Below are 25,037 nucleotides of genomic sequence, written 5' to 3' on the forward strand. Positions count from 1 at the left end.
AGCCAGAGGGGAGATGAGGAGAATTTTTTTTTTAACGCAGCGAGTTGTTGTGATCTGGAATGCACTGCCTGAAAGGGCGGTGGAAGCAGATTCAATGGTAACTTCAAAAAGGGAATTGGATAAATACTTGAAAAGGCAAAATTTGCCGGGCTGTGGGGAAAGAGCAGGGGAGTGGGACTAATTGGATAGCTCTTTCAGAGAGCCGGCACGGGCGTGATGGGCTGAATGGCCTCCTTCCATGCTCTATCTATTGGTCTTTCTATAAATGATAAAAAATATGCTGTAGCTTGAAGCTGTGCCAGTGCTTTTTTATTTAAGTTTCGCGATTAAGGGTCTTTGCCTTTTAAATGCTGTGCGTGACATTTCGTTGCACCATGAAATTTAGAGAACATTGCGTCTTTTGTTTGTCTCTATCCCTTGATCAAAAATAACAGTATATGCACAAAGCGATTATGACATGTGACGCTGGTCACCATATCGCTTGGTTTTTTTTCTGGCACTTGATTATAGATGCTAATTCTTTTTCAATAATACTTTATTTAGAAATAGTGTTTTTTATTGTGGTCATGTGAATAATAACTTACTGCATATAGAAGCTTCAAATGTTGAATGCTACTGTTCCTTTCACCCTCCTTCATGCATGTGTAGAAAATAGTGATCCCAGATGATTGGAACATTTTATGTTTGGCATACATTTCCCCCTGTGTTTATTGTGCTATTTTTCCTGCATAGACACAGGGGTGAGGACTTTGTGAACTAGCACACCATGAACATTTTCTTGCTGTTACTTATGGAATGTTTTGGTCTGAGTTTGTAATTATAATTTGGTGTTTCATAGAATTCCATCGAATTTACAGCACAGAAACAGGCCATTCGGCTTAACTGGTCCATGCTGGTGTTAATGCTCCACACAAGTCTCCTCCCACCCTACTTCATCTAACCCTATCAGCATATCCTTCTATTCCTTTCTCCCTCATGTGTTTATCCAGCTTCCCTTTAAATGCATCTATTTTATTCACCTCAACCACACCTTGTGGTAGCGAGTTCCACATTCTCACCACTCCCTGGGTAAAAAAGTTTCTCCTGAATTCCTTATTGGATTTATTATTGACTATCTTATATTTATGGCCCTTAGTTCTGGTCTCCCCTACAAGTGGAAACATTTTCTCTGTCTACCCTATCAAACCCCTTCATAATTTTAAAGACCTCTATTAGGTCACCCCTCAACTTATCGGTGCCTCGCTCATGCTTTTCCTCATCTTTTCTCTCTCGTTGCTTCTCGTTAGTCTTCTCGTGCAGAATCTCTTTGCTCTTTTCCCCTCTCACTTATTGAACTCGTTTTCCTTCCCCTCCCCCGCTAACGGATCGTCAGTCAGCCAGTGTAACACACTGAAAGAAAGTGTCCACCGAGATTCCTTGAGAACATTTTAATTTTTTGTTGAATCTTGCCAGCTCTTTCAGACATTGGCAACTGTGATCAAAAGCCTACAGGTGCCAACAATTTCAGAAAATCATTGCAGTGTCTGGACATGTACATACAAAATGCCTCCATGAAGATAAGAGGATTGAGAAAGTGTCCAGTCACTTAACTCAGGAAAACTTACACTTTTTTCAAAATCTAATTGCTAATATTAAACCGCTTACCAATAACCTGTTAAGTCATTTCCTTATTTACTAACACCTTGTAAATATTTTTTATTTCAATGTGATGAATGATATTTTTGAAATTCATAACTTTTTCCTCTCTCCTTGAAAATGAGCTGCAATTGAATATTTTTGCACAAAGGCCAACATTTTAAAGTCCCGCATAAAGTTTACTCTTGTGTCTTTCATTTCAGCACATAACTAGTCCGATTTTGCACTTCCGAAAGTATTTGTTAACTTTTAATAAGAGAGTATAATCTTCACTCCATAAAGTCTTACTTTGTACAGCGATGAGGAATAATTTGAAAAATGTTAAGCTACTTCAGGCAATGCAAAATAAATTCTGTTAACTAGAAACAAACTATAGCCATGACAACCCTAATGTTTTTTTTTAAATAGCATGTTTGAAGTAAACTGCACAGAGGATTTATAAGTGCAAAACAAATGTGCCCTATTAATATTGTGGGCCATACGTTGTCTGTGCTGCAGCAGCTTGTGTGATCAGAATGTGTAATTATTGTATTATAGTCACAGTGATTGATTTGCATACTGAGAATAAGAAATCAGAGACTATTGAGGTTACAAACCCCCCACAAACAAAACTAAAAGAGCTAGGATTCAAAAATAAAGCCCAGGAATACCAAAATAGCTTCCTTTTTAGATTGTGCATTTTTCTCGTGTTGCTAAATTAAAAGAGGACATTCATGTTGCGTTCACCATTATCCTGCAGACTTTTTTCTAATTCAAATCCCTTCCAATTTTCTTTTGCCTCACATCATTTCCCCCTCACTTTGCCCCTTTGCTATGCACTGTTTTCTAAGTGGGCTACTTGACATGTTACAACAACAACTTGCATTTATATAGCGCCTTTAACATAGTATAACGTCCCAAGGTGCTTACTAGGCCTCGTTTAGTGCTTCTCTCTGTAAACAATCACTAGGAAGTGAGCAACAGTTCTTCAAAATTATCCTAACTCGCACCAAGTCCCGTTCACCCATCACCCGCTGTGCTCACTGACCTACATTGGCTCCCAGTCCGGCAATGCCTTGATTTTAAAATTCTCATCCTTGTGTTCAAATCTCTCCATGGCCTTGCCCCTCCCTATCTCTGTAACCACTTCAAGCCCTATGACCCTCCGGGATCTCTGCGCTCCTCTGATTCTGGCCTCTTGTGCATCTCTGACTTTCATCGCTCCATCATTGGCGGCCGTGCCTTCAGCTGCTTAGGCCCTAAGCTCTGGAATTCCCTCCCTAAACCTCTCTACCTCTCTTTCCTCCTTTTAAGATGCTCCTTAAAACCTACCTCTTTGACCAAGCTTTTTGTCACCTGCCCTAATATCTCCTTATGTGGCTCGGTGTCAAATTTTGTTTGATTACGCTCCTGTGAAGTGCCCTGGGACGTTTTACTACTTTAGAGGCGCTATATAAATGCAAGTAGTTGTTGTTATTCACCATCCAATTCTTCCTTGTCGGAGAAAAACCTGTCGTCTCTCACCTCTTCCCTCTGGATAGCATGATTGAGATTGTAAGTCTCCTTGTCGGAATCATGGAAAAATAAACCTATATCCTATCACACGCTAGAGCAGGGGATCAGCAAACCAATGCACTATACCAGCATATTTAAGTGTTTTATAAAGTTAAGAATTTTTAAAATTAAGATTTTATCAGTCTAATTCCACTTGAATGGAACGCTTCTCTTGACATTATATTGACTTGATTATTTAAAAATTAATGCTTGGTTAGCGTAATTTCCCTTGGCAGAGTTTGCAATAATTGAGCAAAAATATTTTTGTCCGGTCAGATGTATAAATGGAATAAGTGGGTTTTCTGGGCCAACTGTTAGAATAATGAGAGGGTTGAATTAACTCTTAAAACCAGTGATGGTGATGCTTTCCAACAGCTAATGATTTGCATGCTGGGTGGGACAGTTTTGTTATTTGCATATTTGTTTAAAATGTATTGGGTGGGGGGGAAGGGGGAAGGGGAAGTAATTAGCCTTTGTTGCACCTGTTCCACCTGGCGGAAAACAGGCGCAAAAAAGAACCAATTTCTGGGGGGGGCGACGCCTCTGCCCCATGCAGGCCTGAAAGACGTCCAACCCCAGCAGCTGCCTAAAACGGGTGTTAGGCCCCCTCATTTACATATGTAAGGGGCCTAATCCTTGTTTTTAGGACCCGTCCGCCAAATCAGCTGGTGCTGAGCCCCAAATTATTCAAATGAGGCCCGAGGCCATAAACAGGCCATAACCAATTTCTACCCCATTTTGTAATGTATTTAATTGTTTTGCAGTGGAAGATTCCCATGCTTCACCCTCTCACTGTCATCTCACTATGGCGGGGCAGTCAAGGGGAGGCAGACGAGCTTGTTTGGGGAAGGGGCGATGGGAAAGGGGGAGGAAATATCTACGGGATGATTCAGGGGCATGGATTCAGTGGTGGGCCTCTCCCTGCCCCATCGTTCCTGCTGCATCTCTCCAGCACCACATAAAAACAAGCAGTCAACCAGAGGAAAATCCAGCCTCTAATATCTAGTTATATTGAGGCCTTAATGAACAACACGTGTTATTTTAAATTGCGTGGTTCCAATTTTCATTTTGAAAACGTTCAGCGATCAGGAAGTTTCTTTACATTTTACTTATTAAATTACTTATTAAATTGATAACTTAACTTGATAAACTAATTAATTAGTTAATAAAACTAAAAATATTGAATGAATAATAACTTTACCTAATTAAATATATAAAACAAGGTTAGATAGGGATGGCAGGGCAAGTGGTGTGTTGTAACTGCAGCATGTGGGAGTTGGCGGAGACCAGCGAGATCCAGAGCAACCACATCTGCAGTAAGCGTCTGCAACTCGAGGAACTTCGGCTCAGAGTTGTTGAGCTGGAGTCCGAGCTGCAGACATTGCGATGCATCAGGGAGGGGGAGAGTTATCTGGACACTTTGATCCAAGAGGCAGTCACACCCCTCAGGTTAAGTAATAGTTTAGATTTTGTCTGTGGTCAGGGACAGGAGGATGTGACTGTGAGTCAGGCAGGTATGGGGACCCAGGATACAGTGATGGAGGAGACTCAGCCCTTGACTTTGTCCAACAGGTATGAGGTACTTGCTACTTGTGTGGATGAGAGCAAAGACTGAGGGAGGATGGACAAACTGACCACGGCATCGTGGTACAGGGGGGCCATTCAAGTGGGGGGAGTGAAAAGGAACGTGGTAGGGGATAGAATAGTCAGGGGGATAGACACTGTTCTCTGCAGCTGCGACCAGGATTCCCGAAGGCTGTGTTGCCTGCCCGGTGCCAGGGTTAAGGACATCTCCTCTGGAGAAGAACTTGGAGCATGAGGGGGAGGATCCAGTTGTCGTGGTCCACGTAGGAACCAACGACATAGGTAGAACTAAGAATGAGGTTCTGCTGAGGGAGTTTGGGCAGCTAGGGTCCAAATTAATAAGCAGAACCTCAAAGGTAATAATCTCTGGATTACTGCCTGAGCCATGTGCAAATTGGCAAAGGGACAAACAGATCAGGGAGTTAAATGCATGGCTCAAAGAGTGGTGTGGGAGGAAGGGGTTTCGATTCATGGGGCACTGGCACCAGTACTGGGGAAAGAGGGAGCTGTTCCATTGGGACAGGCTTCACATAATCTGGGCTGGGACCAGTGTCCTGGCAAATCGTATAACTAGGCCTGTAGATGGGGCTTTAAACCATAAAAGTGGGGGGGTGGAGAGGTCAGTTGAGGGGAAATTTAGAAATCTAAAGTGAAAAGTTAAGGCCATAGAGCATTGTAGCGATTTGGACAATGATGAGCACAGTATGACAGGAAGGGACAGAGAGTTTAATAGTGCATCAGTGAATAAGGTCAAATCGGGGAAAAATGGTAAAAAGTTAAAATTAAAGGCTCTTTATCTGAATGCATGAAGCATTCGTAACAAGATAGACGAATTAGCGGCACAAATAGAGATAAATGGGTTTGATCTAATAGCTTTTACAGAGACGTGGTTGCAAGGTGACCAAGATTGGGAACTAAATATTCGAGGGTACTTGACGTTTTGAATAGATAGACAAAATGGAAAAGGAGGGGGTGTAGCCCTAATAATTAAGGATGACAAGGACAGTGGTGAGAAAGGATCTTGGCTCGGAAGATCAGGAAGTAGAATCAATATGGGTGGAGATAAGAAATAACAAGGGGCAGAAAACACTGGTGGGAGTAGTTTATAGGCCCCCAAACAGTAGCTATATGGTTGGACAGAGTATTAATCAAGAAATAATCGGAGCTTGTAACAAAGGTAATGCAATAATCATGGGGGACTTTAATCTTCATATAGACTGGGCAAATCAAATTGGCAAAGGTAGTTTGGAGGACTAGTTCATGGAATGAATTCGAGACAGCTTCCTAGAACAATACGTCGTGGAACCAATCAGGGAACAGGCTATTTTAGACCTTGTATTGTGTAATTAGCTAGGGTTAATTAGTAATCTCATAGTAAAGGATTCTCTGGGGAAGAGTCATCATCATAAGATAGAATTTGACATTGAGATTAAGAATGACATACTCAAGTCCTAAACTTAAATAAAGCCAATTTCATAGGTATGAGGGGCGAGTTGGCTAAGGTAGATTGGGAAACTAGATTAAAAGGTATGACTGTAGATAAGCAGTGGCAAACATTTAAAGAAATATTTCAAAATTCTCAACGAATATACATTCCATTGAGAAATAAGAACTCCACGGCAAACGTGATCCATCTGTGGCTAACTAAAGAAATTAAGGATAGTATTAGATTAAAAGAAGAGGCTTACAATGTTGCAAAGAAGAGTAGTAAGCCTGAGAATTGGGAGAATTTTAGAAAGCAGCAAAGGATGACCAAAATTTGATGAAAAGGGAGAAAATAGAAAATGAGAGTAAACTAGCGATCTGTTTTTATATTTCTTGCAAGAGCTTCTACAATTATGTAAAAAGGAAGAGAGTAGCAAAAGTAAACGTTGGTCCCTTAGAGGCTGAGACAGGAGAAATTATAATGGAGAATAAGGAAATGGCAGAGACGTTAACAAATATATTTTGTATCTGTCTTCACAGTAGGAGACACAAAAAGCATACTAGAAATAGTGGGGAACCAAGGAGCTAATGAGAGTGAGGAATTTAAAGTAATTAATACCAGTAGAGAAAAAATACTTGAGAAACTAATGGGACTAAAAGCTGACAAATCCCCTGGACCAAATGGCCTACATCCGAGGGTTCTAAAAGAGGTGGCTGCAGAGATAGTGGATGCATTGGTTATGATCCTCTCTGCCGACAGGCAGCTGCCAGGCGCAAAACCCGGAAGAGGCATTGATTGGCCTCATTAAGGTTGCAACCCGCCTACTTTCCTCCCGGGTTTTGCATCCGCAAATCCCCCTCCCTCACTCTCCTCCTGCTGGCATGTCTGAGAAATCTGCAAAGGGATATAGACAGGTTAAGTGAGTGGGCAAGAAGTTGGCAGATGGAGTATAATGTGGGGAAATGTGAAGTTATTCACTTTGGTAGGAAGAATAGAAAAACAGAATATTTTTTAAATGATGAGAAACTATTAAATGTTGGTGTTCAGAGAGACCTGGGTGTCCTCGTACAAGAAACACAGAAAGTTAGCAGGCAGGTACAGCAAGCAATTAGGAAGGCAAATGGCATTTTGGCCTTTATTGCAAGGAGGTTAGAGTGCACAAGTAAGGAAGTCCTGCTGCAATTGTACAGGGCTTTGGTGAGACCTCATCTGGAGTCCCGTGTACAGTTTTGGTCTCCTTATCTAAGGAAGGATATATTTGCCTTGGAGGCGGTGCAACAAAGGTTCACTAGATTAATTCCTGGGATGAGAGGGTTGTCCTATGAAGAGAGGTTGAGTAGAATGGGCCTATACTCTCTGGAGTTTAGAAGAATGAGAGGTGATCTCATTGAAACATATAAGATTATGAGGAGGCTTCACAGGGTAGATGCTGAGAGATTGTTTCCCCCGGCTATAGAGTCTAGAACTAGGGGGCATAGTCTCAGGACAAGGGGTTGGCCATTTAAGACTGAGATGAGGAGGAATTTCTTCACTCAGAGGGTTGTGAATCTTTGGAATTCTCTATCCCAGAAGGCTGTTGACGCCGAGTCACTGAATATATTCAAGACTGAAACCGATAGATTTTTGGACTCTAGGGGAATCAAGGGATATGGGGATTGGGTGGGAAAGTGGAATTGAGGTTGAAGATCAGCCATGATCTGATTGAATGGCAGAACAGGCTCGAGGGGCCGAAAGGCCTACTCCTGCTCCTATTTCTTATGTTCTTATATTAATTTCAGTTTTTAATACTCACTGAATAGCATGATCATTTCTGCTAGGATTTCATTAACAAAAGATGTCTGAGTGAAAGGGGTACATGTGTATTTATAATTCAGCACCTCAACATAACATTCAAATATAAGTGCTTTAAAATGAATCCATAAGAATATGTTATTTTTCATAGTTTGGGTTTGGAGCTCTGGAATGATTAAGAGTTGTAATTAACCTTTCAGCATTTAACTCAAGTTCAGTTTATTTTTAAAAACTGCAAAGCACCTTACCAGCAATTAAAACTTTTTTTTAAACAAAAAGGTTCCAACTAAATCAACTTGCCTATTAAAAATTGGGTTCCATGTGTAATCTATTGGAAGTTGTATTTTTGTAGCAGGAACTGACAGTAGAATTTTCATGGTTATATAACAGAGCCATTAACCTACACTGTTTGCCAGTTGTTCTTAACTCGTTGATTGGCAAGAATCAGTGGCAAAGAGCTGAAGTTGGCATTGTATTGGTACAAATGACAGTTTTCACAGTGTTCAGCCATGGTTCAATGGGTCTTGCCCCTGAGTCAAAAGGTTGTGGAGCACAAAATCTAGGCTGACACTCCAGTGCAGTACTGAGGGAGTGCTGCACTGGCACAGGTGCCGCCTTTCGGGTTAGATGTTAAACCGAGGGCCTGTCTGCCCTCGAGTGGAAAAGATCCCATGATATTATTTCGAAGAGGAGCAGGGCAGTTTGCCCTGGTGTCCTGGCCAATGTTTATCCCTCAAACAACATCACTAAAACAGGTTATCTGCTCATTGCTGTTTGTGGGATCTTGCTGTGTGCAAATTGGCTGCCGCCTTTCCTACATTACAACAGTGACTACACTTCAAATATACATCATTGGCTGTAAAAATGCTTCGGGAGGTTGTGAAAGGCACTATATAAATGCAAGTTTTTCTTTTCATTCCCAATTGTGGCTATAAAAAACTGATGTATCTTAAACAGATCTTACTGAATATTTTGAAATAAGATTTGGGAAGCAAACCTCTTGAGTTGAGGAAGCCCTTTACGCTGAAAAATAAATTATGGGAGGCTGCTGCAGTTTTCAGTTATCGAAAGTATGTTGTGCTTTGTGGAACAATAGGTGCTTTTGTGTAGCAATGCACATCTGAGTTGATGTTCAGTTCTTGTTATTGCAAGTTGTTAACTTTAACTTTCTCTCTTTTTTTCCTTTCGTCACTTTCCCTTACGAGCAGCTCACTGTGCTGAGAAATGTGTCCATGGGAGATGCGTCGCTCCAAACACCTGTCAGTGTGAGCCTGGATGGGGAGGCCCCAACTGCTCCAGTGGTAAGTTCTCACTTAATGAGCCAGGATTAATTAATAATGTCCTAGTTAAGGATCCCCTTGGAATGAGTGACCATAACATGGTTACATTCCATATCCAATTAGAGGGTGAGAAGGTTGGTTCTCAAACAAACGTACTGAGCTTGAATAAAGGAGACTATGATGGTATGAGAGCGGAATTGATTAAAGTGGACTGGGAAAATAGATTAAAGGGTAAGACGGTACATGAGCAGTGGTGTTCATTCAAGGAGTTATTTTACAACTTTCATAAAAATATATTCCACTGAGGAAGAAAGGGTGTAAAAGAAATGACAGCCATCCGTGGCTAAGTAAAGAAATTAAGGATAGTATCCGACTAAAAACAAGGACATATAAGGTAGCCAAACTTAGTGGGAGGATAGAAGATTGGGAAGTCTTCAAAAGACAGCAAAAAGTAACTAAAGGATTGATTAAGAAAGGGAAGATAGATTATGAAAATAAATTAGCAAAAATATAAAAACAGATAGCAAGAGTTTCTACAGTTATATAAAAAGAAAAAGGGTGGCTAAGGCAAATGTAGGTCCCTGAGAGGATGAGACCGGGAAATTAATGGTGGGAAACATGGAGATGGCAAAAATGCTGAACAAATATTTTGTTTCAGTCTTTACGATAGAGGACACTAAGAATATCCCAACACTGGACAAACGGGGCTCTGGGGGGGGAGGAGCTAAATACGATTAAAATCACTAAGGAATTGGTACTCAGTAAATTAATGGGACTCAAGGCGGATAAATCCCCTGGACCTGATGGCTTACATCCTAGGGTCTTGAGGGAAGTGGCAGTAGGGATTGTGGATGCTTTGGTAATAATTTTCCAAAATTCTCTGGACTCGGCAAAGGTCCTGGCAGATTGGAAAACTGCTAATGTAACACCCTTATTTAAAAAGGGTAGTAGTCAGAAGGCTGGAAATTATAGACCAGTTAGCCTAACATCTGTGGTGGGTAAAATTTTGGAGTCTATTATTAAGGAGACAGTAGCGGAACATTTGGATAAACATAATTTAATAGGACAAAGTCAGCATGGCTTTACGAAGGGGAAGTCATGTCTGACAAATTTGCTTGAGTTCTTTGAGGACCTAACGTACAGGGTGGATAAAGGGGAACCAGTGGACGTAGTGTATTTAGACTTCCAGAAGGCATTCGACAAGGTGCCACATAAAAGATTATTGCTCAAGATAAAGAATCACTGGATTGGGGGTAATATTCTGGCATGGGTGGAGGATTGGTTATCTAACAGGAAGCAGAGAGTTGGGATAAATGGTTCATTCTCGGACTGGCAACCAGTAGCCAGTGGTGTTCCGCAGGGATCGGTGCTGGGTCCCCAACTCTTTACAATCTATATTAACGATTTGGAGGAGGGGACCGAGTTTAACATATCAAAGTTTGCAGATGATACAAAGATGGGAGGGAAAGGGGAGAGTGAGGAGGACATAAAAAACCTACAAGGGGATATAGACAGGCTGGGTGAGTGGGCGGAGATTTGGCAGTTGCAATACAATATTGGAAAATGTGAGGTTATGCACTTTGGCAGGAAAAATCAGAGAGCAAGTTATTATCTTAATGGCGAGAAACTGGAAAGTACTGCAGTACAAAGGGATCTGGGGGTCCTAGTGCAAGAAAATCAAAAAGTTAGTATGCAGGTGCAGCAGGTGATCAAGAAGGCCAACGGAATGTTGGCTTTTATTGCTAGGGGGATAGAATATAAAAACAGGGAGGTATTGCTGCAGTTATATAAGGTATTGGTGAGACCGCACCTGGAATACTGCATACAGTTTTGGTCTCCATACTTAAGAAAAGACATACTTGCTCTCGAGGCAGTACAAAGAAGGTTCACTCGGTTAATCCCGGGAATGAGGGGACGGACATATGAGGAGAGGTTGAGTAGATTGGGACTCTACTCATTGGAGTTCAGAAGAATGAGAGGCGATCATATTGAAACATATAAGATTGTGAAGGGGCTTGATTGGGTGGATGCGGTAAGGATGTTCCCAAGGATGGGTGAAACTAGAACTAGGGGGCATAATCTTAGAATAAGGGGCTGCTCTTTCAAAACTGAGATGAGGAGAAACTTCTTCACTCAGAGGGTAGTAGGTCTGTGGAATTTGCTGCCCCAGGAAGCTGTGGAAGCTACATCATTAAATAAATTTAAAACAGAAATAGACAGTTTCCTAGAAGTACAGGGAATTAGGGGTTACGGGGAGCGGGCAGGAAATTGGACATGAATTTAGATTTGAGGTTAGGATCAGATCAGCCATGATCTTATTGAATGGTGGAGCAGGCTCGAGGGGCCGATTGGCCTACTCCTGCTCCTATTTCTTATGTTCTTATGTTCACCTGTCCGTGTCCATCTTTTGGATTTTGATTTTTTTTTTCTCTCTTGAGTATAGAAAATTAAGAGGTGATCTAATTGAGGTGTTTAAGATGATTAAAGGATTTGATAGGGTAGATAGAGAGAAACTATTTTCTCTGGTCGCGAGAGTCCAGAACAAGGGGGCATAACCTTAAAATTAGAGCTAGGCAGTTCAGGGGTGATGTCAGGAAGCATTTCTTCACACAGATTGGTTGAAATCTGGAACTCTTTTCCCCAAAAAGCTGTTGAGGTTGGGGGTCAATTGAAAATTTCAAACTGAGTTTGATAGATTTTTGTTAGGTAAGGGTATTAAGGGTTATGGAACCAAGGCAGGTAGATGGAGTTCAGATACAAATCAGCCATGATCTAATTGAATGGTGGAACAGGCTCGAGGGACTGAATGGCCTACTCCTGTTCCTATGCATTTGAGTACAGTATAAGAAGTTTTCTTGAATGCACAATGTAAGTCTGATATTTATTTTTGCAATGTAGAAGCATATATAAAAAGAGTAGCTTGTGAATAATATATAATATAGAGGAAGTGCCAATGAGCCACCAACATGTTAGCAATTACGGTGTAGTAACAGTGGGAAGGTCAGCCTTTCTGTTCCAGTTTTCATATGCCATATTATTATTATAGCCAGGATAAATGAAAGGACCATTGTTTTTCCTTTATAACTGCGTGACAGTCGAGGTTTAGAGTAAACTTCTAATATTTATTTACAATACTGCTACTTGGACTGGGGATAATTCAACTTGATTTTCTGCTTAAAGAAAGAAGTAATGAATAATGAATCAGGTTTTGATGCTTCTGCATGAGCATCCAGATAGATTGGGCATTTTAATTTCTGACCAGAATCAACAGCTGTCTCTTCATACAATGAAAATCCAGATGTTTCCAGACACTCCCTGTTTACATAGATAGTAACTAGGTCAGGCTTTTCGTCACATGGAATTGAAGTAACTTCTGCTTTCAGCAACCCATTGACTAGTTGAAAATCTCCTAGGTGGAAATTTAGTTGAAATAATTTGGATTGTTGGAACCAATAGTCGATATTTTATTAAGTGACTACAGAGATAGTAAATATATTAAGCTTCATGCTGAAAGAAGTATTGAAAACTTTACAAATATTATTGAAAATTATTATTCATTTATGGACTGTAAATCATGAATTGATTTCCACACTGCATTTATAGCACCCTTATCTCACAGCAAGTTACAAAAGTGATTCACAGTTCTGGTCTCCATATTATAAAAAGGATATAGACACTGGAGAAGATTAAAAAAAGATTTACAAGGATGTTACCAGAACAGAGAGGGGATAACTATCACGAAAGACTGAACAGGCTGGGGCTTTTTACTTTAGAAAAGCGAAAGCTGAGGGGTGACCTGATAGAGATCTTCAAAATTACGAAGGGGTTTGATAGGGTAGACGCAGAGAAGATGTTTCCACTTGTGGGGAAGTCCAAATCTAGAGGTCATAAATATAAACTAATAAATCCAATAGGGAATTCAGGATAAACTTCTTTACCCAGAGAGTGGTTAGCATGTGGAACTCGCTACCACAAGGAATAGTTGAGGTGAATAGCATAGATGTATTTAAGGAGAAGCTAGATAAGTACATGAGGGAGAAAGGAATAGAAGGATATGCTGATAGAGTGAGATGTAAAGGGGTGGGAGGAGGCTCATATGCAGCATAAACACCGGCATAGGCCGGCTGGGCTGAATGGCCTGTTTCTGTGCTGTAAATATTATGTAATTAAAATTTATAAATTTTGAAGGAGCCACCTTTTAAGGTTTTCAGTGTCCATGTGTGACCAACTGGGGGAAAAAACAAGCATTTTGGACTTTAACAGCTGAAATTGTTTAGTCTCACTTGCTACTGGAGTTGTTTTCAAGTTGGCGACCAAATCTTTCCAACACGCAGTGGAAGTTGCCTTGTGATTCCGTTGAGTAAAGTAACATTGGCAACGGTCTCTGTTAAAACTGCATGAAGAATGGAATCGAATATTCGCTGGGGCACTGTGGAATGTCACTGCACCTCAGTTGTGAGGAAGACCATCATGCATGGTCCGTTCGTTTGTCCTTCAGTATCGAAGAAGACAGCCGAAATATTGTCTCACTATCTGCAGTGAGTTCTCTGCTGACTGATGATACCAAGATTTTGCTGGGAATGAGCGTCCGTATCAGCAACTCAAAAACCTGTGACCGGGTGCACCTCTATGTAAGTGTCCAGACGCAACCGCTGGGGACATCTGTCATTGACCCTGGAGCACTTTCAGGGGCCAGAGGGGAGGTTGCCTCACTTTCTTGACCCTGGCCGATACCCAGTGTAACCGGGTCCTGGCTGAGTTTCCACCTGTTCTGACGGACTCCCACCAAAGTTACGTCCTGAATGGCTGCAGGTTTTCGTGGCCACTCTATGTAATGGGAAACAGAGGTCAAACACAAGAAATAAAAAAAAAACAGTCTCTGGGTATTAATGATTGTCGACCTTTCTGCAAGGTATGGCACAGCGCAAAGAGGTTTTCAGAATTCTGGGGCACAAGGGGCGGGTTAATTCACCAAACCGATCATTGTACTCTGCCTTTACTGTGAACAAAATACATTGGCATGAACCAGATTAAAGTTTTAGCTCCCGACACAGGGCACTGTTGGCAGATTCATCAATACCAAGGAGACAGTGGTCAAAAGGAACATAGAAACAGGAGTAGGCCATTCAGCCCCTCAGGCCTGCTCTGCCATTCAATTAGATCATGGCTGATCTGTATCTTAACTCCATCTTGTCCCACCTTGGTTCCGTAACCCTTAATTCCCTTATGTAACAAAAATCTATCAATCTCAGTTTTGAAATTTTTAATTGACCCCCAGCCTCAACAGCTTTTTGGGGGAGAGAGTTCCAGATTTCCACAACCCTGTGTGTGAAGAAGTGCTTCCTGACATCAACCCTGAACGACGTAGCTCTAATTTTAAGGTTATGTCCCCATGTTCTGGACTCCCCCACCAGCGGAAATAGTTTCTCTCCATCTACCCTATCAAATCCTTTAATCATCTTAAACATCTCAATTAGATCACCCCTTAATCTTCTATACTCGAGGGAATATAAGCCTAGTCTATGCAACCTGTCCTCATAATTTAACCCTTTTAGCCACAGTATCATTCTGGTGAATCTGCGCTGCGCCCCCTCCAAGGCCAGTATATCCTTCCTGAGGTGCGGTGCCCAGAACTGAATGCAGTACTCCAGATGGGGTCTAACCTGCGTTTTATATAGCTAACATAAATTCCACCCCATTGTATTCCAGCCCCCTTGAGATAATTAGCCTTTTTAATTATTTTTTGTGCCTGGCTCTCAAAATGGCCCCTCTCACTGGCACCATTGGTTGGCCACCCAATTGTTTGCTTTAAACTGGCCCAGTCTTGCTTCAAGCCTCTTCAGACTGTTACAGCAAAGTTTAATTTTTTTTAAGCAAAGAAAGAGTTGCATTTATATAGCGCCTTTCACGACCTCCAGGAAACGTGGAAGCCAATTTGCAAACAGCAAGCTCCCACAAACAGCAATGTGATAATGACCAGATCATTTAAAAAAAAATTGACGATGGTTATCACATTGCCTCTGTTGAATGTCTCATCTGAAAGTTGGAACCGCTGACAGTGCAGCACTCCCTCAGTACTGCACTGGGTCAGCCTAGATTTTACACTCAAGTCTCTGGAATGGGACTTGAACCAACAATCTTCTGAGTCAGAGGTGAGAGTACTACCCACTGAGCCACAGCTGACGGAGTGAAGCAGTAGAGTTTTGCCTAAACTAAATTGAGTTAAGCAGCATGGGTGAGACTTTGCTAAGATTCTAGTTCAGTCACACATCAGAAACTTCATAAACAACAAAACCCCAAATTAATGTTGTTCCAGTAAATTTCTCAGTGATATTAAAATACTGAAAGATTTTTGAAGAATGCTGGTTGAGAAAATCCCAACCATAGTTTCGACAAGAGGTCCATTTCTCTACTCCTGCAGCTCTCCAAACATAAATACATTTTTAGAAACGCTGTTTGGGACTTCTGCCCAGCTGAGTGCATAGTTTCCAAGGCTATATTTTTTTTAATATTTGGAAAGCCAGACATGGAAAATGAAGTATAGACCTCTTCTGTGTTTACTGTATCGGGCGTGTGGAGCTCGGAAAATAGTGAAATACATTTGGCATTTTTCATTAAAAAGTAATTTGCCTGTCCTATACTCGTGAATTATTGGCCAACAATATATTTTATAGAGATTATTATAGTCTTGGAAGTTAGATTATCATCGAATACGTAGAAGTGTGATTAAAATATCTCTTTGTAGTTACATGACACTAAATACTGTTAGCAGCACATCAAAGGTAACTCTTAACACAAAGACAAAAGGGAACACATAACAAAGAATCAATTTAAGAAGTTGAAAATAAAGGATTGCTCTCCTTAGAGTAAAGAAGGTTACGGGAGATTTAATAGAGGTGTTTAAAATTATGAAGGATTTTGATAAGAGTAAATAATGAGAAACTGTTTCCACCGGCAGGAGGGTCAGTAACCAGAGGACACAGAATTAAGATAATTGGCAAAAGAGCCAGAGGGGAGATGAGGTGAAATTATTTTACGCAGTGAGTTGTTATGTGTGGCCAATTTTAAAGAGCTATCCAATTAGTCCCACTCCCCTGCTCTTTCCCCATAATCCTGCAAATTTTTCCTTTTCAAGTATTTATCCAATTCCATTTTGAAAGTTACTATTGAATCTGCTTTCACCACCCTTTCAGGCAGTGCATTCTGGATCATAATAACTCTCTGCATAAAAATAATTCTCCTCATCTCCCCTCTTGGGTTTTTTGCCAATTATCTTAAATTGACTTCAGCCGCGTCCTGTATTAATGGAGGCTACTCAAATGCTAGTGTCAAGAGCAGCGGAAGCGAAGAGCCAGCATGTGGAGCATTGGGGAATCTTGGTCAGATGCATGAAGTCAGGAAGGAGATTGCAGGAACCATAACTGTTCTCATAGGAAAATGCTCCTCATACTAGTAACGTCCGGTGTGAGCGTCTTTGGCAGATGTTGCCATTGATGTTAGGCCCATCAATAATAATTCTGTCATACAGCACATCTTTGTGAGAACGCAGAGCTGACTAGTAGTATTCCATAAACATACTGACACTGTCTTCTAAATGACTTGTGTGCACTATAACAGCACCTTACTACACCTGCTGACATTCAAACTGCTATTAGTGTGGCAGGATTGAATTTTTACCTTTTAGGAATGTAGGAACATGGGAACAGGAGTAGGCCATTCGACCCCTCGAGCTTGTTCGGCCATTCAGTAAGATCATGGCTGATCTGTATCTTAACTCCACCTACCTGCCTTGGCTCCATATCCCTTAATACCCTTGGCTAGCAAAAATCTATCGATCTCAGATTTAAAATTATTAATTGAGCTAGTATCTACTGCTTTCATACAGGCATTCACATTGTGGCGACAAAATGGATGGCTGGGGTAATTTGGACATATCACAACTTTCTTCTGAACTGAACCCAGGAGTTGGTTCCTGCTCCAGCAGGTTCAAAAATACTTGCACTTCAGTGCAGTACCGAGGGAGTGATGCTTTTGGGGGAAGAGTAGCATCCTATTGCTTATAGCTTAAGATCCAGAACGATCTGGAGTTTGTATAAAGACCCATGATGGCAAAGGAGCTTTTAGGACACTGGCAACATGCAGGTCAGTGAGATATTATTGGAGAATTTGAGGGCCTCCCTCAGCGGAGGGGCGTCTGTGAGCTGGAATTGATCCGACTGTAACAAGAGATCAGGTAATCTCAATGTCTTATGACAAATAGGTAGGTGATTGAAATACTTTCTACTTCTGGAAGTGCTCCATTCCTTTATTTTCCACAGAAATATGTACATAACAATGAATATACAAATGAATAATTGCACGCAAGTATCCAGAGAGAGAGATCAATGTCATTCCATGCAAATAAAATGCTATATATAAACTTGCAGCTATTCAACAACAGCGTTGACCGTACGATGTTAGATTCACTTTGATAAACCCGTTAAGCAGAAGTAATCTGCACTGAGACACATTATTTGCTCAGTGTACATGGTAATACTGTGGTGGAGAGGGAGGAAGTACAACGATTGACAATCCATTCGCGTAAATTATACAGTTTTAAGGACAAACCTTTTGCTGCCTTACGTTGGCTGACTGATTGCTATGGACACATTTTCCCCTTTGCTGAAACTTTTTTTTGTTTATTTTAATGACTACCAATCAAAATGGTGGGTGCTTGCATGTAATGTAATCACCAAGCCATAATTTGAATAAAAAATATAATTCAATATGAATACAGAATGCACATTTTATAGAGTGCATCGTTTTACAATTCAGGGGAAAAAAATAACATTTTGAAATTATTAGCTGACTTTTTCAATCCTATTGTGGTGGAATTGCGTGACATTAGGGTATCAGCTCTGGCTCAGTGGGTAGCACTCTTGCCTCTGGGTCAGAAGATTGTGGGTTCAAGTCCTACTGCAGGAACTTGAGACAAAAATCTAAGCCAATACTCGTAGTGTAGTGCTGCACTGTCGGAGATGTTGTCTTTCAGATGAGAAGTCCTTTCCGGTTTGAACGAGAACTACTTGGTTATTAAAATCTTGTCTTGCAAATAGAAAAGTTGTAAATCTGAGGACCATTAAATTTTATGACTTCTTTACCCAGAGAGTGGTTGGAATGTGGAACTCGCTACCACATGGAGCGGTTGAGGCGAATGACATAGATGCATTTAAGGAGAAGCTAGATAAACACACGAGGGAGAAAGGAATAGAAGGACGGGGATATATTGTGCCCGCAGCATTGACCTTTCTCTTTTTCCGTGAAGCTGGTTTATTGGCTGTACCAGTTTCAAACCTAATCCCCAGGTTTGCTATGCTTTCCACACCTCACATTTTCTCACTTTTTCCTTAGGCCTCCCAAAGCCCGAGCTATTCATAGGTCCTTTTTTTTCAATGCCTTTATTTTCTTTTAATCCTTCTTTCCATTACTTGACAGAGATGATATCTTACATCATCCAGAAATCATTCCATTGGTAATTCTTCTCTGTGTCCTTTTTTGTTTAACCTTCATCCCCCTGTTTCTGATCCTATTAATATTCTTGTTCATCTCTCATTTTTCACTTCTGAACGAGCCCAAAACATCAATTGTCTGTTTTCTCTGTAGGTGCTGACTTGACCCTACTGTGTGTTTCTAGCAAAACAACATCTGTTTCGAATCAAATGTAACCAAGTATATAACCTTTTGTTTTATAACGAAAGTTTCATCTATCGAGTGAACCAGAAGCATTTCAGTTTCCTTTTGCAGGGCAGTGGGTTTTTGTTTTGAAACGACTACAGGACATTCGGTCTCACAAGAGGTAGAATAATGGCAAGATTCTGAGAGTCACAATGAAGTGCTTTGTAGAAATAAATTCCTTACCAAATTGGATTTTAATCTCCGCGTCCATGTGGCCTACAAGCCACCTGCTATGCTTTTCAGCAAGTCTCCAAGGTATCATAATCCGCGACGTGTCAAAAACATTAGTCATTAACAGACAGAAGTGGTTCAGGGAATAAATAGGAACTTGTTAGATTTTTCAAGTTGAAATCTACAAAACAAAAAATTTGCTTTGATTATGGAATTCAACATGAAGCCTTCAACGCAGCCACAGATATGAAACAAATCAGATTTCTGTAGTTCCCCCTTGTCCAGATTATGCTAGTATTTTCCCATTACATCTTAAAATTATAATGCTTGGTTTCCCTAATGTACATGCGATGCTTATTTGAACCTTTGGGAGAACGGGTAAAAAAAAATCAAAACAAAATTGTGATTATGGATTGAGCTGTTTTAGTCAGAAAAGTGTCAGCTGTGGCTCAGTGGGCAGCACTCTCGTCGCTGAGTCAGAAGGTCGTGGGTTCAAGCCCCACTCCAGAGACTTGGTGCAGCATTCCCGAGAATACGTGCATTGTCAGAGGTGCCGTCTTTCAGATGAGACATTAAACCGAGACCCATCAGGTGAACATAAAAGCTTCCATTTTTCCCGAAAGAATTTTTGAAGTGTATAAACTATTTTTGTTTGTTCAATATTTTCTTGTGTACTTACTGCCTGGTTGCAAAATTAGGTATGTTATGATACGCATGTGATTGACATTCAAACCGATATTTTTCACTCATTGGCAACACATCACTAAATAATTACTGAAAGTTTCTCATGGAAAGAATGAACTATCTAGGGTAAACTGCCAATCTAGACCCGTGCAAAAATAACGATGGCCAATACTGTCTATACTTTTAGTTTTGTAAACAAATTCTGAACAGTTTTTTTTAAATAGAGTAAACAGCCTTGAAGAGCTGGGTGGTCACAATAAGAAAACAAAAATGGAACTTGGGAAAATATTCAGAGAAGATTCGAAGCTGGACTGTAACGTAGATCAATGTAATGGTCTGGATAAAAGTTTACTTTATGGAAATCACTTCATACATCCAGATATGAGTATAGATTTATATGCACGGTAAACTGAAAACAAATGTAATATTCTGACACATTGGAGGTAATTTTAACCCCTAAGAACGGGTGGGTGGGAAGTTAAAAATATTTGTTTTTTTGGGTCGTGACTGCAAAGTTTTCTGACTAAGCATTCCCAGTGGGAAGCCTGGGTCACGATCCAAAAAAACAAATATTTTCAACTCCCACCCGCCCCCAACTCACCCACACTTGGGGGCTAAAATTACTCCCATTAATTGTTTTTGAGCAATGCCTCGATTTTAAAATTCTCATCCCCCTCCATGGCCTCACCCCTCCCTATCTCTGTAACCTCCTCCAGCCCTACAACCCTCCAAGATCTCTGCGCTTCTCCAATTCTGGCCTCTTGAGCATCCCCCGATTTTCATCGCTCCACCATTGGCGAACGCGCCTTCAGCTGCCTAGGCCCTAAGCTCTCTACCTCTCCACCTTGGGATGTTTCACTATGTTAAAAACGCCATATAAATACGAGGAGTTGTTAGCATGTTTGAGGGAGAGGACAATTGATGTGGATGGAAATGGTTTTGCAAACTGTAAATAAAGTAGTAGGCTATTTTTACCTTAAACTTTGGACAGGAGTTCAAAATCAGCATAACATACTGGGCAGACTTTTGACTTTCTAATTCATGGTGGGATGGAGTTGCTATTATGGGATCGGGTGGAGGCTAATTTTCAAAGCATGTTGCCTGGGGTGTGGAAGCATTTCCCCAGTATTCACTGAACATAATTAGAGGCAGCTTTGGTGTCGCTGCATATAGAATTTCAGCACATCATTTTCTTATCAGCTCAGATTCTTAAATTAACCCTGTATTGCACTTGAATTCCTGGAATATTATTAAAACGATTGGGGAATGCTGTATACCTTTGGTTGGGTATGAATTTTGTTTGTCTTTAACACTTTTTAATCAGCCAGTTGGAGTTGTTTATGTATGACATGGCACATGAGGAAGTTTACATTTTCATTAAATAGCTTCATCCAAACATTTAGCAAGTTTTATGCCAAGTTATGCAAAATGAAAGTCAAATATTAGTGTACAAAATTTAGGCTGATATTCCGATGCAGTACTGAGGGATATTATCTGGTCATTATCACATTGGTTGTAAAGCACCTTGGGGCATCCCAATGAAGTACTTTTGAAGTGTAGTCACTGTTGTAATGTAGGAAATGCAGCAGCCACTTTGCACACCGCAAGGTCCCACAAACAGCAATGATCATATAATCAGTTTTTTAGTAAGTTGGTTGAGAGATAAATATTGGCCAGGACACTGGGAGAACTCCCCTGCTCTTCTTCAAATAGTGCCATGGGATCTTTTACATCCATCCGAGAGGGCAGACTTGGTTTAACGTCTCATCCGAAAGACAGCAGCTCCGATAGTGCAGCACTCCCTCAGTGCTGCACTGGGAGTGTCAGCCTAGATTATGTGCTCTATGTGGATTTAAACCCACAAACTTCTGACTCAGGTGCGAGTGCAATCAACTGAGCCACAACTAACACATCATTGCCTGTTTACTCACTATCTAGGCTCATATATAAATAATGACTAATTGGACAAGGCATTGAAGGAATCATACCCTAGCAAGGAATCAATGCTTTCAGGAGAGGGGAAGGAAGGGGAATTAAACTGAAAGAGAAAGTGTAACTAACTTTTGGCAAACAATTTGTTTTATATTGTTTACAAAATAAACAATATGCAACATAATTGGTAGGACTGTAAAATATTTTTTCAAAGTTCAGAGAAGTGCATACAAGTTAAAACATGGAAACAGGCCATTCGGCCCGACCAGGCTGTGTCAGCGTTTACCCTCCGTGCGAGCAATAATTTCTAATCACATTTACCCACATTGTTCTCATATCCTTTCAACCCTTTTTCCTTCATCCCCCTATCCAATCTAATCCTGAACGTTGACATAGTTTCTGCCTCAACCACTAAACTGGAAGTGAATTCCACAGCCTTGCAACTCTCTGTGTAGATGATGTTTCTCTTGCCCTCTGTTCTAAATCTCTTGCAATTAATCTTGTAACTCTGGCCTTTCGTTCTTGGGGACAGCTGCAACAACACTCAAGAAGCTCGACACCATCCAGGACAAAGCAGCTCGCTTGATCAGCAGCCTATCCATCACCTTAAATACCCACTCCCTCCACTACCGGTGCACAGTGGCTGCAGTGTGTACTATCTACAGGATGCACTGCAGAAACTCGCCAAGGCTTCTTCAATAGCACCTCCCAAACCCACAACCTCCACCACCTTTAGAAGGACAAGGGCAGCAGGTGTATGGGTCAGCACCACCTCCATGTTCCCCTCCAAGTCACACATCATCCTGACCATCAGCCGTTCCTTCATCGTCACTGGGTCGAAATCCTGGAACTCCCGACCTAACAGCACTGTGGGAGCACCTTCATGCAACAGACTGCAGCGATTCAATAAAGCGGCTCACCACCACCTTGTCAAGGGGCAACTAGGGTTGGGCAATAAATGCCAGCCCTGCCAGCGATGCCCACATCCCAAGACTGAATATAAAAAAAACCTCAATCACTGGAAACAGTCTGTTTCTAGTGGAAATGTAAAAATAAGGATTTAAATGGGATTGAATCACATCTGTCGCCCTGGTCCAATTATCCCTCATCCTTTTAACCCCACTTCACTGTAAGACTTCACCTGGTCAATGCAGCGAGAGATTGAGAAAGTTTCTTCACTTTTCATAAAGGTCATTCGGAATGTCAGTAACATCAGTGCCTCTGTACCACAGCTGGCGATGTGTAACCTGCTGATGGTGATGAATTCATAGGGATTCCTTACAGCTGTTTTTTCCCCTTTGCACTCATATGAGGTCAAGAGTTACAGTTGCTCTGTGTGAGGCCAAAACTTAATACACATTCCTTTTGATCATTTTGTGACAATACTCATCGTGCTAAGATTTTTCAACACTTTTATTGAATGAATAGGTTGGCAGACCAGATCCTCTGTGATGATTGCAATGTCTAGCTACCAAAAAATAGATTTTAAAGCCTAGTTGAGAAATGTGTTCTTCAAATCAAACTTGATTCCAGAAACTAAACCTCATAAAATGATTAATTGAATGCATTTTACTTAATTAAGTCGATTTCCATATATTACTTTATCAAGAACTTTCCATAAAATTTAAAATTGGTAATTTTACAAGTCCACTTCTACAAGTGAGAAGCCTTGCTCACTGGTGACAAAACTTAGAAATTCAGGCATGATTTTTGGTGCAGCTGTCAGGGACTCATAAGATTACAGGTTATATAAAGCTCTGGTTAGACCCCATCTGGAGACTGTGTTCAATTCTGGGCATTGCACCTCAGGAAGGATATATTGGCCTTGGAGAGGGATGCAACATAGATTCACCAGAATAATACGGAGGCTAAAAGGTTTAAATTATGAGGACAGGTTGCACAGACTCGACTTGTATTCCCTCGAGTATAGAAGATTAAGGGGTGATCTAATTGAGGTGTTTAAGATGATTAAAGGATTTGATAGGATAGATAGAGTGAAACTATTTCCTCTGGTGGGGGAGTCCAGAACAAGGGGGCTCAAAACGTGCTTGAAATTGTGCTGATTATGCAAATAAATTTTAGCCCAACCTAATCACAAACGTAAAATCTCACGTGAACCAGCACAATCGGGCAGCGTAATAGAACGGAATCATTTCTTGATTTTTCTTTCCATTAAAAAGTATTCCTTGATGTATTAAGGGTGGTAAACTGGGGCAGTTTTATTAATACAGCTGAAAATGGGTTTAACACCAAAAATAAACATTTTTAATAAAGGTGTCCAGTTCTCCACCTGTGAGTAACTTGATTTAAAATAACTGAAAATGACTTTTAAAAAACTATACTGAACCAGTTAATAGTTTCATTGGTGTACAATAGTCAGTTTCTTAGTAAATTAAATATTTTTTATCTGAAAAACTTCTAAAAGGTGCCTACTGGTGCCTGTACACCTGAGAAAATGAACTCAATTTGAAGAATCTTCCCGAACCAGCAAAACCTCGCAATTTTGACCTGGAGTCGGGGCCAGTCTTGTGGGCGGGGCCTGATGCGAATTGAATCTTGAACCAATGTAAAAGATCGTGGAAAACACGAACGTAAGTGGCTTAGGACGTAACTCACTTACATTTTAAATTCCCCCCGATCTTTTGCGCAGGTTCGGCCAATTCCACTGGAAATTGGGCGCAAAACCAGCAGAAACTGTACCCCTCACTCTTCATTACTTCCTCACCTTCCTCACTGCAGCATCTGCTGCACTGACCCATGGGCGAGAGTCAGAAATATGTTTTTATTTTTCAAGAATGCATGAAATTTCTAGAAATGAAACCCAAGGACTGCTTAATAAATGCTGGACTGCTCCACACAGCTGAGAGCCATTAAGGGATGATTCACAAGAGGACTGTGGTGTGTTGTGAATGGACGATGGGATGAATTATCGTGCTCTCATTGAGTTTACTGCTCAATTGTTTGAGAGACTCTGGACAACATTAATAATGCAAGTACCTCCCGGCCCTTCACTTGAGAATTCTACGGAAATGTGCACAAAGTCAGGCTACTTTGGTTACGTCTGTTGGTGGGTGAACAATAATAGTTAAGATTTGTAAAAGTCAATGTGACATAAATATAGATCAATGATCCTGGGACATTACCACTGAATAGCACTGTCTGAAATAATATTATCTCCACCCCGAGTGAGTTAGAATCATTCAGTCATTCCCGAGGACCGTTATCGAACTATCAAAACCCTTCCAAGTCACACACCATCCCGACTTGGAAATATATTGGCCGTTCCT

General features: G+C 40.9%; 1 protein-coding gene across 1 annotated transcript in view; it reads left to right on the forward strand.

Moving 5' to 3' along the window:
* megf10 (multiple EGF-like-domains 10) overlaps positions 1–25,037 on the forward strand; it is a 154,853-nt gene that overhangs the window by 51,996 nt on the left and 77,820 nt on the right. The window contains exon 5 of the mRNA XM_067983501.1: positions 9,178–9,270. Coding sequence (XP_067839602.1) covers positions 9,178–9,270 — 93 coding nt within the window. The remainder of the gene's footprint in view (positions 1–9,177; positions 9,271–25,037) is intronic.

This window comes from Heptranchias perlo, chromosome 4, assembly GCF_035084215.1.
Source record: "Heptranchias perlo isolate sHepPer1 chromosome 4, sHepPer1.hap1, whole genome shotgun sequence".
Lineage (NCBI taxonomy): Eukaryota > Metazoa > Chordata > Chondrichthyes > Hexanchiformes > Hexanchidae > Heptranchias > Heptranchias perlo.